Here is a 13,958-nt window from a genome sequence, read left to right as displayed (position 1 = left end):
ATTCATAGGATGACCTCACTGTCACCTGCTGCTTTTATAGTTTCCTTATCAAATTAATCAAAGTAACTCTATTGGATCAAAAAAACAACAACAGATAATCGGGGGATGTTTTCACCTTCTCTTCGCTGCTTTAAGCTGCAGAACATATTTGTGGTTTCTCTCCTCCCAAAAGGTTCAGTGATGCTCGTCAGCTGACTTATCATTTGGTCACAGAGTGGATGAGTGAAAACAATGCACCACAGATGTTTGCACTGTGTGTGTGCTCAGTTTGTGTAGATCCAAAGGAAGCATGAGCAGGTTTGATGAATATGTAGAGTGAGAGGTATGCGTCAAAGACTCAACGCGTGGTTGACCAGACTGAGACTCCCTACTTATCATATCTCTCTACAGCTGGTTATTATTGTCTTGCTTCAGCACTAATTTTTCCAGTCAGTTCATCAGAATGCCCCCAAAGAACTGGATTAGTCTCAGTCTCTTTGAAGAGCCCGAGCGAGAACTGTTATCATCAGAACTGGACTGTGTGTTGTGGTGGGCCAAGCCGGGCCGGGCCGGCTGCAGCTTGAACAAAGAGAGCCCTATAGTGTTAGATCATGTGTGTGTGTGTCTGTTTTTGTGTGCATGATGTGAGCATGGACAAGTACACATGTATATGGTTTGATGGGTGCTCTTTGTTTTCCAGCCCTGGGCCCTTTGCTGGCCAGAGCTCAACTCTGACTAATATGGATGTATAAAATACACTAGGCTGCCGTCAGTTTGTGCAACATCAAGGGCGCCATTGTTTCACACAACTCTGTGACTTCAGAGATAAACCTCATCCTTTGTTCCCGTCAGTATTTATATTATCGTTTCACTCCAGAAAAACGAGACGCAGTTGTGTTGGTGTTTGTTTTGGCCCCCGACTTGTTATGTGATCTTTGCTTTTGCACGATCTAAAATGTTCCGGTAACAAAATCCGTGAGATAACCAAATTACCTTTGACACTGAACTACAGCTGGCGTCGAGATCTCTTTGCTGCACAGAAAATAGATGAAATTATGAAAGATGAGTCCGCATGGGCCTCCCACCACATCCCATCGTGTATCATATAATATCACCTCTGACAATTCACCCAGTCAAAAAGGAAATGTTTAATGTTCAGACGTCTCCTGATAAATCTGCAGGCGTCTGCCCGCCGTGCGGTTATGCAACTCGGTTTTGCTAAGGCGAGTTCTTTTCAAATGTCCTTTTCTCAGTTTTCCTCAAGCTCACACTCTCCTGCTGTCTACTTTCTCCCCTGCTCATATCTCACACTCAATCAGCCAGCCTGTTAATCATCACTTCACATTGCAGTGATTAATTACTATAATAATCTCATCTGAGAGACAGAGCTGCGGTCCCTGGAGTAAACACTCTGAATGCTTCTCTCTCCTCAGCCGTCTTAGCTGTCACCGGTTTACCTACGTTTTTTCACTTGCCTGTTTTATTTCTCTGCACATGCACATTTACTTTATTCCTGACTAATCCACACAAACATTGTGCAACTCTCATGAGCAGGGATTTTGCTTCTCACATTTTTGCACCAGTGAAAACACTGCACACAGCCTATTTAATGTATTAAAACCAAATCAAACTGTGAACGCTCTCTCTTTTTACTGTAAAGTGGAGCTGCCATGCTGCAGTTGTTGCTGTTTACTGGACAGAAAATAAATGGCTTTCTTTCATACGGTGTGCCCACTCAAATGTTAAATAGAAATTTAATTAAAGCCAGGCTACTAATCTGGAAGTCTCCACTCTCTCTGATGACTCATGCACAGAGAGTTTGACCTATTGCCTCTTGCTGGTGCAAGCGTGGCCACGCCCTTGTGGCTCATGTGTACGCAAGGCCTCCCTCCCTAGCGTGAGCAGCACGGCTTATGGTCACTAACGTCTGTGTGTGGGTGTGTAGGTGTGGGTGTGTTTGACTTATCAGCTTTCAGAGCATGATTGAGAAAAATGTGTTTTTGCTCAGAATCTCCTTTTTTTTTAAAGTATTAAACTCTATAAAAATGATCAAGTCCTCCCTCACATCTTATCTGCTACACGTTTATGTCCCCTGTCCCTGGGTACTGTACATGTGAGCTCAGCCTTCCTCCTCCTCTCAGCCCTCACAGTTCAAGGACAAGGCCACCTGCCTGCATGACCGCCTGGTCACATGACCCCAGCGCGGTGTTGTTTCTCATGGCGTAGCCCCTCTCTCTCTCTCTCTCTCTCTCTCTGTCTGCCTGCCTGGACTGTTGGATGAATGAATGGATGAACGGATGGATGAATATATCACAAAACACTTTAGAGGGAATGGATGTGTTTGGGAATGTCGGGGGGAGCCGCGGTTAAATGGGTCAGGTCCCTTCACACAATAGTGGCATTACTGTGGGAGTCGTACGGGCAGACAGGGGAGGGGGGAGAGAGGGGGGTGGGGGGTGGTGGTGGGGGAGAGGGCACCCGAGCCCTCCGCGGCAATTATGGACATAAATAACATCCACACAGGGCTGCCATGGAAATTAGGGTCAAAGGGTTAACTGTGTATTCTGGAGGTGAAGGCCGAGCGATTCATTGTCGCACGGGGCAGCGGAGGAGTGAAAGGGAAGAGAGTGAATGACAAAAACCCAGATCAGGAGGCCGACAGTGAACGCAGCACGGGAATAACAGGTAGCGCTGTGCGACCGCTCGATGTGCATTCAGAGAGCGTGACCCCGCAATTATCTGTAAGGCTGCTGTAACGTCGTGCACATTTACTGTGACGGTTAAATACTAGAGCTGATGATGATTATGATGATTATGGCAAAAACCATTATCACGATTATTATGGTCAATATTAAAATAACAATTAATTAGATGATTATGTACGTACATTTAGGGGGGTGGGGGGGTATTTTTGCTTGAGGGATGGGAGGTATTGCAACCTGCATGTTTAATTGACCAGCAACAACAGGCCAGAGGAGCTAAGTAACTAACTAACCAGCCTGCAATGAGTCACTACATTTGCTTTTGTTAATTAACTGACACATGTGGGTAGAAAGACTGAATTTCAGAATAAAATGACAAAAATGATCATTGATATTCGATTATCAACTATTACGTTTTGAGAACCAAAATCAGAATCACGATTAAAATTTGATTAATTGCCCAGGCCTATTAAATACTCTAAGTTAGTGGCTCAAACGCACTCCTAATGTGGATATTATATCAATTTGTCTGATCAGGAGTCCAAAATACAAACATTTTATATTGTCTCCCTATAGTAAAGTAAATAAATGCATATTTATATTTGAGAAATGTTTCAGTTGAATATACCACAAGTAAAATCTGAATTATATTGATTCTTTAGCTCACTTAATTTCCAGTATCGATCCTCCATTTGTGTATGTTTTCTTCAGCAAACGTACAGTAATACAATAGACACTTATCACCGTAGGCTACATAGCATTGTGGACATTTACTGTGACAGTTAAATACTGTAATTTAGTGGCTCAAACTCACTCCTAATGTGGATATTATACCAATTTGTTTGATCAGGAGTCCAAAATACAAACATTTTATATATAGTAAAGTAAATAAATGCATATTTATATTTGAGCAATGTTTCATTTGAAATAAAATCTGAACCATATTGATTCTTTATCTCAACTACATCCAGTATCAATCCTCCATTTGTGTGTGTTTACTTAAGCATACGTACAGTCTGATGTGTCTGGACATAACAAACATCAGGTGGCTGCTGCTGCTGCTGCTGCTCCGTCTCGTCCTCTCACGCACTCGGCCACTCTGCACTTCGGACCTTTGTGTAAACAACAGTGTATTTAGGATAAGGGAAGGTGATGACAGTATGTAATAATGACCATGATGATGTTTGAAATGACGGGTGAGATGGTTCGGAGGATTAGGAGATGATTATGGGGGCGAGGGAGCGAGATTATCACGATGATAGGGTGCGCAGATGATACGGTATGTTATTTTAAAAAGGCTGATTACAGAAGGTGTTGCAAATAAGCACCCAGCCACGTGTGATGGTGTTTATATCTCTCTGTCTCTCTCTCTCTCTCCTGCCACGTTAGACTGTGTGCTCAGCAACTCGGCTACAGACAGCTGCTGTACCATCACTCCCTGCAGGCTCCAACACACAGGACAACAGTGTTGCTTCATCAGCTGGAGGGAGAGGAGAGGAGGAAAGGGGAGGAGAGGGAGGGACTAAATCTGTAATTTAAAGCAGTCTATGTGGTTTGAGACACAAATTCGGGAGCGTCTGTCTGCTCTGATTATAGTAACAGTCTCACATTCTTGGAGTTTCACACTGTTTTCTGTGGTGTAAGCGAAAGATGCCTGCCTAGCAACGGTTTAATCCAGCGTGGCAGGTCAGAGGAGCAGCTAAATACCTTCTTGGCTTCTTAGCTCTCTCAGATGACCCAGGCAGGAATAATGATAATAATATAGGAGTGTTTACTCTCTTTATAGTCTCCGGAGCCTCGGTTCGGGCTCTGCCAGCTGTGTTTACTCATGGGTTGCTGCTGTCATTCATAATCTTTTCATATGTTACACTTTTTGCGAGTGCGACTCAAGGAATTAGTCATGCAAATCAGCCAGAAAGAGTCTACCTGGCTCCACGCTGCCTGCTGCAGCTGAGTAGGATCTGTGGAAACACTGTGTCTACGTGTAGGTTTAAGACCGGCGGTGCTCTTATCCTAAAAATACATGAAAGCAATTTTTTGTTTGCAGAGTTTTTATTACATTTTATGCAAGTCATTTAAGTTTTTACTGCACACAGCTCAAATGTTGCCTCAAAAACAGATAAAAACCATAAAGTGTGTCCAAGCAAATGTCCGTTGGTAGAATTTCATGATATATTTAAAGGGATAGTTCAACATTTTGGCAAATTGGCCCATTGCCATAATCCCTATAGTTTTAGGAGTAGGTTTATTACCTTTAATTGTCGGTGCAAGCTATTTTTAGAACGGCGGAGCAGAGCCGCAAGCTGCTCAGAGCTACGCTACGGAGGCATTTGCCTCGAAAACAACTCGTGACGTTACGTTATTTTCTCATAGCGTGGTGAATGTGTAGGTCACAACTTCTCCATGAGAGCGTTTTGGAGGTTTTGGATTATGTATTTGCTGAGTTTGATGAGGGAAACCAAGAAATCCCATAAACCTCTGTAGCGTAGCTCGCGGCTCTGCTCCGCCTTGCACTGACAAATAAAGGTAACGAACCTACTGCTAAAACTATAGGGATTATGGCAATGGGCCAATTTGCCAAAATGTTGAGCTATCCCTTTAACATAGAAGAAGAATACATAATATTATTGAATGGCCCCATCACTAAACTTATGTATCAGGCCATGGGTAGGCTGTACTACAGTGTGGGAATAAAGGTTGGATCTAAATTACTCTCTATCGTACTGATAGAAAATTTGCTTGGACACACTTTACATCAATACATATCTAAAAAAAATCTTATATTGTAAATCCATTGATGATTGTTTTGAGATTGATACCGCACACATGTACCTCACTCTGAGCTGAAAACTCATCCTCTCTCTCTTGTGTTACAGAGTGCAGCGATGGAGGAAACGGTCATATGGGAACAGCACACAGTGACCCTTCACAGGGTAAGTGTTTACAACTCTTTAATCCACTCTTCCCTCTCTGTTTTTTTTGTCTTTCTTCCCCCCGTCTCTGTTCGTCTCCGGTGCTCTCTAATCTTGTTGTATTTTCGTTGTTTTCTTCGCTCTCTCTGTCTCTCTCGTCACTGTTCTTCTCCACTGTCCTCTGCTCATCCATCTCTCTCCTGCCTCTGTACTGAGTTCGGCCAGCTGTGGCAGCAGGATGTGTGGTAATGAAACAATAGTCAGGGAACCCAGATGGCAGGAAACAATGCTAAGGAAGACAGACATCAGCGTCCACTTCCTTACTACTTCATTTCACTTCCTTCCTGTTGGCAACGCATGCTCCTCCAAGGAAGGAGGGAGAGGAGGATAGTTTTTTAGGGGCCGCGTGCGTTTTGTCAGGTCTGAGGATATCACCGACTATCCCCTCTGGCACAATCATCATCATCATCACCACCACCAGTTCACTGTCTTAACTATTCAAAGCCATATTCTCCCACAGAGAGATTACTCTACTCATTCTCCTATCGCATGCTGAATTTATTCCTGAATGCACTTTTAAGCTTTAAGACAGTAAACTGCACTTATTTGATGCTGTTGTTGTGCCGCTGTGGGATTTCATAGAGTACCTGTCTAGACTGGCCTTGCTTTGCTGTAATCTAATTAGTAGTGGCTTTATCGAGGCTGATGGAGTGGCCCAGTGTGGCCGAGCGGCTCTCCAGTGTTGTTGTAGTTGTAAGATGTAAGCCATTTACATCACACGGCTGCTTGTTGTTCCCTTGGTGCTGATTTTGCCAACGGGCGAAAACAGCAGTTCTTTAAAAACCTTACATGAAAAAAAAGCTCTTGGAAAACTGGCAAACTAACTTTCAAATGCACATTTTTTGTTGTTGTTTTGCACAACTTTCAAAGCCTCACTTCACTTCACTGCACAGAACATATTACATTACTCAAATCACAGTTTTATAGTTAATTAGATTGCAGAGAGTCCAATTTGGTCTAATTTCAATTACAGCACCCTGAGACTTAACTCTGATGGATCTTTCCATTCATGCCACATCAGTGAGTCTTGTGTCTTGTGTTTCTGTGTGTTTCTGTGTGTGTGTACAGGCCCCAGGATTTGGGTTTGGCATCGCCATCTCAGGTGGACGAGACAACCCTCACTTCCAGAGTGGAGAGACGTCCATTGTGATATCTGATGTGTTGAAAGGAGGTCCAGCAGAGGGACTGCTACAGTGAGTGTTTGACCATGTGTTTATAACTTTTATGTTTTATTATCAGGTTCAATCTTTCACGGTATGATAATGAAATACAAACATTTTGCAGTAACAACTGGCCTGACCTCAGAATTACTCATTAATTACTTTTCTGCATTAAAGTTTCCATCCCAGGCGGCAGGCAATGGCACATTACTTGTAACTTGTTAGACAGAGAGTGGAGGCTCTCTGCCGTACACACCGTTGCTGGAAACCAAACCTGCGATCAGAGCCTCGCACCTGGTGTCACAGCTCTCGTCTCTGTGGCACCACGAGTCCGCGACACAAACATGTCCCATAAACGTAAATGGCGGTTGCATGATTTGGTAGTTTGACTGACAGACGGGCCATCCAACCAAAGTTGTCTGAGACTAATTTGATTAGTAGGACAGAGTTTGGCCCCTGCTCCTCACACAGATGACCAAATTTAGTCATTGATATGTCAAATCACTTATGTCATTGATTACTGTCTCATACTTACCAGATATACTCAGATTTTTATAATTTTGCCAAAATTTTGCCAAAAATGAGCCACCTGGGATGGTACATTTAAATAGACTGAAAGATCTCTTAATCTATTTATGCACTGTTTTTTTTTTTTTTGTTGTATTTTTCCAGAGAAAATGATCGCGTGGTCATGGTCAATGCTGTCTCTATGGACAACGTAGAGCATGCCTACGCTGTGCAGCAACTCCGCAAGAGTGGCAAGAATGCAAAGATAGTGAGTTCAACACATACAACACATAATAACTGTATATATTCATGAAACATTTGGTTACATAATTATCTGTTTGTCTTACATTGCTTTTTTATCTCTATATTTGCATATTCTCCTACGTTTATACCTTGTATGTTACAAATGCTACTGTTACAAGTATGTGTGAGATTAATAAACAGTCTTATGTCTTAATTCTCAACCGCTTTGTCGTGTGTTTAAAACGTTTTTAGCTTTTAACATCAAAAACTTTTGTCTCGTTTCCAAAGACTATCCGCAGGAAAAGGAAAGTACAGATCCCTGTTTCGCGGCCAGGAGACAGGGAGACCATGTCGGAGCACGAGGAAGAGGACAGCGACGAAGAGGATGGCTACGAGCCCCACGGCGGCCGTGGTGGCCAAAGTGCCTACGGAGGAGCGAGCGGAGGCACGGGCACCGGCAGGCGTCATGAACGTGAGCGCAGCAACAGCGGCAGGCGGGATCACAGTGCCTCGCGGGAGAGGAGCGTCTCACCGCGCTCCGACCGCCGATCACAAGCCTCGTCCGCTCCACCCAGGCCTGCCAAGGTCACCCTCGTCAAGTCCCGCAAAAATGAAGGTGGGCAACACAAAGATGATGACGATGATGATGTGCGTTAGAGCTGCAACTTTTTCTTTTGATAATCGAATAATCGGTTTGAGTTGTTTTTTAAGAAAAAAAAGTCTAAATGATCTGATTTCAGCTTCTTAAAAGTGAATTTTTCTGGTTAATTTGTTCCTTTATGACAATAAACTGAGTCTCTCTTTGGTTTGTGGACAAAACAAGACATTTGAGGATGTCATCTTGTGGTTTGAGAAACACTGATTGGCATTTTTCAACATTTTTCAACATTTTATTGACCAAACAACTAATCGATTAATCGTTAAAATAACCGACAGATTAATCGATAATGAAAATAATCGTTAGTTGCAGCCCTAATGTGCATGTTCTCCACATCACAGCTTCTCCAGAAATCAAGGCTGAGGGTTTCCGCTAATATTACTCCTTTTATTTTTATCGTCTCTGAAAGCAGAATACGGACTCCGACTGGCCAGCCACATCTTTGTGAAGGATATTTCTCCCGAAAGTCTCGCAGCCAGGGATGGAAACATCCAAGAGGGAGATGTTGTACTTAAGGTAAGAGAGAGAGAAGCACGACTGGGGTATTTAAAGTGGCAAAATCACAGTAATGGAGACGTAAACTGACAAAAAGAATTTAAGAATAGATGCAAACGAGAGGAATGTGAGAAAGAAAACGGCTGGAGGTGGGATCGGGCCGTCGTTTCACTGAAAAAGTTCAGTAGTCTGCCGGGGTAATCTGCGTCTCACAGAGTGAGGTCACAGATCATTAGTATGCAGGCTCAGCAGCAGGAATGCCACACATTCCTTTTATTCCTCTGAATTTTTATCCACTCAGTCTCGGAGGAGGGAAACAACAAAAAAAAAAAATCCTGCTTCACGTTAAAGAGACTCATTCAAAATCTAATTTATTGTATCAATAGTTCTGAAGAGAGGCTGAGACGTTTTCTGGTTGAAATGTGATTGCAGGACAAACACTAATAGAATTCATACTTGAATGGAGCTAATTGAGTTTTTGCTTTATACAATGGATATAATGTAATAGAGCTTCTGTGGGCTCTTTGTGTGTTGTGAGACTAATTATATTACACATTTCTGAACTTTTTATAGCCTTCTTTTTATTTGTGGCATAATTATTGTTCAGTTGAAGCAGAACTAGGCAGCTTGTAATTCCTCTTTGCCTTGTGATGGTCCTTTAATTTAATGGCAAAAACTCTGCATTGATGACGACCTGTCTATTGAGCTCTTTATTCTTTTTTCAGATCCCCTTTAGCATTTTTCCTGGGGTCTGCATACTACAAAGTATTACAAAAACATTACATATCACATACAGTATAATAGATATCAGTTATCTGATCCAACAAGTCAATTTAAAAACATGTTCATGACAAAAATAAGACAAATCACATTGAATAGATGTCAGATACAGATGTCACTTAAAATCATTCTTTAATAGCTCAGTCCCTTATTGGAAGTGCTCTTGAGCTGACCGGCTTCTCCTCTTCCTCCCCAGATCAATGGCACAGTTACGGAGAATCTATCATTGATAGATGCCAAGAAGCTGATTGAGAGATCAAAGGGCAAGTTAAAGATGGTGGTGCAGAGAGACGAGCGAGCCACGCTGCTCAACATCCCCGACCTCGACGACAGTATCCCATCGGCCAACAACTCCGACAGAGATGGTGAGACGACACACACACGTGGATACAGCTAAGATTTGATCGCTCAAACTGTAACTGTTCACTTTTTTTATTTAGCTCAGGAACACGCACATGGCATGGAGCACAAACATTAGACAACATCAATAATCAAATGTAGCATTGCCATAATCGCTATAGTCATAGCAGTAGGTTCGTTACCTTTAATTGTCGGTGCAAGCTATTTTTAGAACGGCAGAGCAGAGCCGCGAGCTGCTCAGAGCTACGCTACGGAGGCTAATGGGATTTCTTGGTTTCCCTCATCAAACTCATCAAATACACAATCCAACAACTCCAGTCTGCTAAGACTATAGGGATTATGGCAATGGGCCAATTTGCCAAAATGTTGAACTATTCCTTTAAGCACAGATGGCCGACTAACATAATACTTTGGCAGATATTTTTCTCTGAAATGTGTTCTTGCACTCAAACAAAATGTGGAACTCATCGGCAAGACAATTATCATCACAAAGATTACAAAACCTTCAAAACACTTAGGGATATCTTGGGGATATGTTGTTAACCCTACGCTGATTGATGTTATTGATTAATTGCTAATACATATTTAATGTGCATTGCACAGACATTTCAGAAATACATTCACTGACATCGGACCATTCCAATCGATCCCACGGGAGAGGCAGTCGATCACGTTCGCCTGACAGGGCCGAACCGTCGGACCTTCTCCGTCACTCGCCTCGGCAGATCAGCAATGGCAGGTGAGCTCAGCACACACATGAACACACACACACACATACACACAAACGAACATGGGACAGGACGGGCACACACAGCTGTCACGCAGCCCGCAGTCATACATCCATACTCCCACCACTCCCAACTTCATAAATCATTTTCACACCCACAGGTTAGTAGATGTTGAGTAAGCACCTTGCTTCACTAATGTATAAATCAATGGATAAAGACGTAGCATGCATAAAGCATCAGGGTCCCTCCGGAGCCATCGCTGTGTTAGGGTAATGCTGCTCAGGGTGAGTCCAAGGGAAACGAGGAGGGATTGATTCATCTCCTGCTGGACCGAGGGCTTGTTTTGAAAAGTATAATACAATCACGCAGAGCTAGTTTTACCGTTGTCACCACCGCTCTCTATTTATAACGCAAATTGAACCTAATGCAATTCTTTCAGTTAATTTTAACGTCCATCTTCCTTCATTATTCTCCTGTTTTTCTTAACCTCCAGTTGGAGCTTTCAGTAAGTTATCCTTCACACACTGCAAAAACTCAATATATTATCAAGAATATTTGTCTTATTTCTAGTCAAAACAAATCTCATCATACTTAAAATAAGACTCATCGCGTAAAAAGTAGCTTGATTTTAGACATCTTTTACTTCTTTCAAGCATATTTTCACTTGAAATAAGTAGAAAAATCTGATAGTGGAGCAAGTTTTTCCTTCTTATTACAAGCACAAAAGATTTTCCTACCTTTTTTCAAGTGAAAATTTGTTTGAAACAAGTGAAAATTATCTAAAAACAAGTTAAGTTTTAGGCAATGAGTCTTATTTTAAGTGGAAAGAGATTAGTTTTGACTAGAAATTGGACATTTTGACAAGAAATAATAATGAACAAATATTCTTGGAAAGATTTTGAGTTTTTGCAGTGTATAGTTTAGAGGTTGCATTGCTTTTTTTTTTTTTTTTTTTTTGCAGCTGGCAAATACATAAGTGGCAAAAGAGAGCGAAAAAGGAAAGACATAAATCTTCCTCTGAATCGGTGTGGAGCGTGGGCAGCGTAACCTTACCTGGCAACAACCAGATACTGATCTTGTGTAAATGGGGACAAGATGACAGGCTCCTGCAGACAGTTGATGAAACAGGACCGGGGAGTGAAACAGGCTCCAGACCAGTGTTAAGTCTGCCCCCAAGAAAAGACACAGGGTTTCTGTGCTGCTTGCTTCTCTAAATAGTTCACAGTAAATAGCTCTGTAATACTGTGAAGTAGGGGGCTGCTGCTGCTGCTGCTGCTGCTGCTGGTTGAATCAGGGGCCAAAATCCATGCTTGCCCTCAAGCACTTGTTCTGGATCGAGTCGAATGTAATCGGACCTCTGTTTCACCATGTTTATAATCTGGACTTTGAGTTGCACACGCAAAACAATGAAACACCAGAGAAGTTGAAGCTGCACAGAAGGCCCAAAGTCGATGTGCTATTTCAGAAGGAAGTCATTTTCAAAGTATTTGTTAATGAAATTCAGTTTTCCTTCAAGCCTCTGTGATCTTGGCGAGACAGAGGCCTAAATAAATGCGCTGTTTATGATGGACTCCATTTGAAATGGCACAACGTCTTACTGGAGCATGAGAACAAAACTCAAGTGTAGCTCTTAAACCCTTCACTTGATCTGCACAGACTGCTCACTTAGCTGCAGGTTGATAGTTCAGGTTGCTGCTGCTTCTGCTGCTGCTGCTAGTTAGGAGTTTTTGGCTTCTTAGTTAGCACTGTCGTATCATTAGATGGTAGTAGGGATGTCACGATTATAGATTTTCTTGGTACGATTATTGTCAGAGAAATTATCAAGAAATTAACACTACGAATGTGTAAAATCAAATCATTACTAATCATATAAAGGACCAATTATTAATCCTTCGGAGGACATGTTTGAGGTATTCAAATGTTTTAAGTTTTTTGTAATTGTTTTGTTTTTGTTTTTTACAAACGATGCGCTAACATTTAAATTCCTACCAATTCAGTGTTACGTTAGGTAAATTGACATAAACATAATTTAACCCACTTACTTTGTATTTACTTTTACTGTGGCGTACTAAGTCTAGTGCTTATCCCGCAGGTGATGATTCATATCAGACACTCATGTAACTTTGTTTTTTCGCTCTGTGCGTGTTGTGCTGATCTGCCGATATTTAGGAACTTTTGCGATTAAATAATTATGACATTTAATACCGCGATTTAATTGTGAAAACAAGTAATCGTGACATCCCTAGATGGTAGATTTTGTTCAACAGAGGAGTAACAACACTTGTCTCAATGCAGGATGAGAGCAGGGTCACTGTTGCACAGATTTCTCCCAATGTAAGTGAATGCATCTGTCTGCAAAATGCTCAGGACAAACACACACTGTTGATATTTTTCATTGCTCCATTCCCTCTTCCCCCTCTTTTATCCTTAAAACCAAAGGAAACCAAAAGTTTGGTCATTTTTATTATTATCTACTAACCTTTTAGACATTGTGCATGGCCGGTTTATCTGATAGGCGTGCAAATTTGTCACAAGATGAAGCTGCACCTGCTTCACACGTGGTTGTGGTTTAGAAAGTAGCTGAGGAAATAACAGTCTGACTCACTGCGCCGTGATTTCAGGGAATCTTGTTACTATCTCCCAGTTTAGGAGGGGAAAAAGGAATTTGACACACTTCCCACAGAGCTTTGCCCCAAGCCAGATGGTTCGCTTAACCTGATTGGCTGCAGGGCTTAGAGGCATTCTTTCCCCCAGGACACAACACTGTCCCAATGTTTCTGAATACAACAGATCATCCCAAAAAAAAAAAAAATGCTTTTCATCCAAAGTGTCCCCTCAGTGACCATGAGTACACTTTGTGTGTAGGCACAAGGCTCTGTGTGTGTATCGTCTTTCAAGGAATTGAGCTTAAAATCCTCTTAATGAACATCATGGTTCAACTTCCAGATACATATATGTGAGTATTTGTTTTTTTAAATGTTTTTTTTCTTCTTTTTTTAATAATTTGTTTCATTATTTTTCAACAGTAGTTAGAAAAGTGGAGTGATAGAGTTAGCTGTTTGTTTTGAGCAGTAAATATCAGGTCAGCTTTATTAATATTTGTGATTTTAAGAACGGGGATGTTTTGCGTTTTAGATATTTCAAATGTGGCTGCAACATTTTTTTTTTCTTTTTCTCATCATTTGTTGATGTCTGTGCTATGTGCAATCCACATCTATTTTGTTTCTCCTTCACTTTTCTCTGACGTGGGCTCTTTCGCCTGCACCTGTACGAATGTCTTAAGCGAAGTGGGGGGGGGGGGATTGAACAAAGGCTTCTGTCAAATGGTGTTTGTCAGACTGAAGCCTTTTTTTAGCACCATTCTGCAGCAAGGA

The 13,958-nt window shown here is 41.8% G+C and overlaps 1 protein-coding gene across 36 annotated transcripts in view; it reads left to right on the top strand.

Annotated features, from left to right (window-relative positions):
• tjp1a (tight junction protein 1a) overlaps nt 1–13,958 on the top strand; it is a 128,705-nt gene that overhangs the window by 83,552 nt on the left and 31,195 nt on the right. For 18 of the 36 annotated variants that reach the window (XM_085759671.1, XM_085759628.1, XM_085759558.1 and 15 more), the window contains 7 exons: nt 5,558–5,614; nt 6,722–6,846; nt 7,486–7,588; nt 7,852–8,179; nt 8,634–8,737; nt 9,693–9,861; nt 10,460–10,595. In XM_085759671.1, the coding sequence (XP_085615797.1) occupies nt 5,558–5,614; nt 6,722–6,846; nt 7,486–7,588; nt 7,852–8,179; nt 8,634–8,737; nt 9,693–9,861; nt 10,460–10,595 (1,022 nt within the window). Of the gene's footprint in view, nt 1–5,557; nt 5,615–6,721; nt 6,847–7,485; nt 7,589–7,851; nt 8,180–8,630; nt 8,738–9,692; nt 9,862–10,459; nt 10,596–13,958 lie in introns of all 36 variants that reach the window. The other 18 variants (XM_085759662.1, XM_085759611.1, XM_085759549.1 and 15 more) reach the window with 1 other exon arrangement.

The sequence above is a fragment of the Trachurus japonicus genome, chromosome 3, assembly GCF_045865225.1.
Source record: "Trachurus japonicus isolate A0001 chromosome 3, Traja_1.0".
Lineage (NCBI taxonomy): Eukaryota > Metazoa > Chordata > Actinopteri > Carangiformes > Carangidae > Trachurus > Trachurus japonicus.
This window is presented reverse-complemented; position numbering and strand designations above follow the sequence as displayed.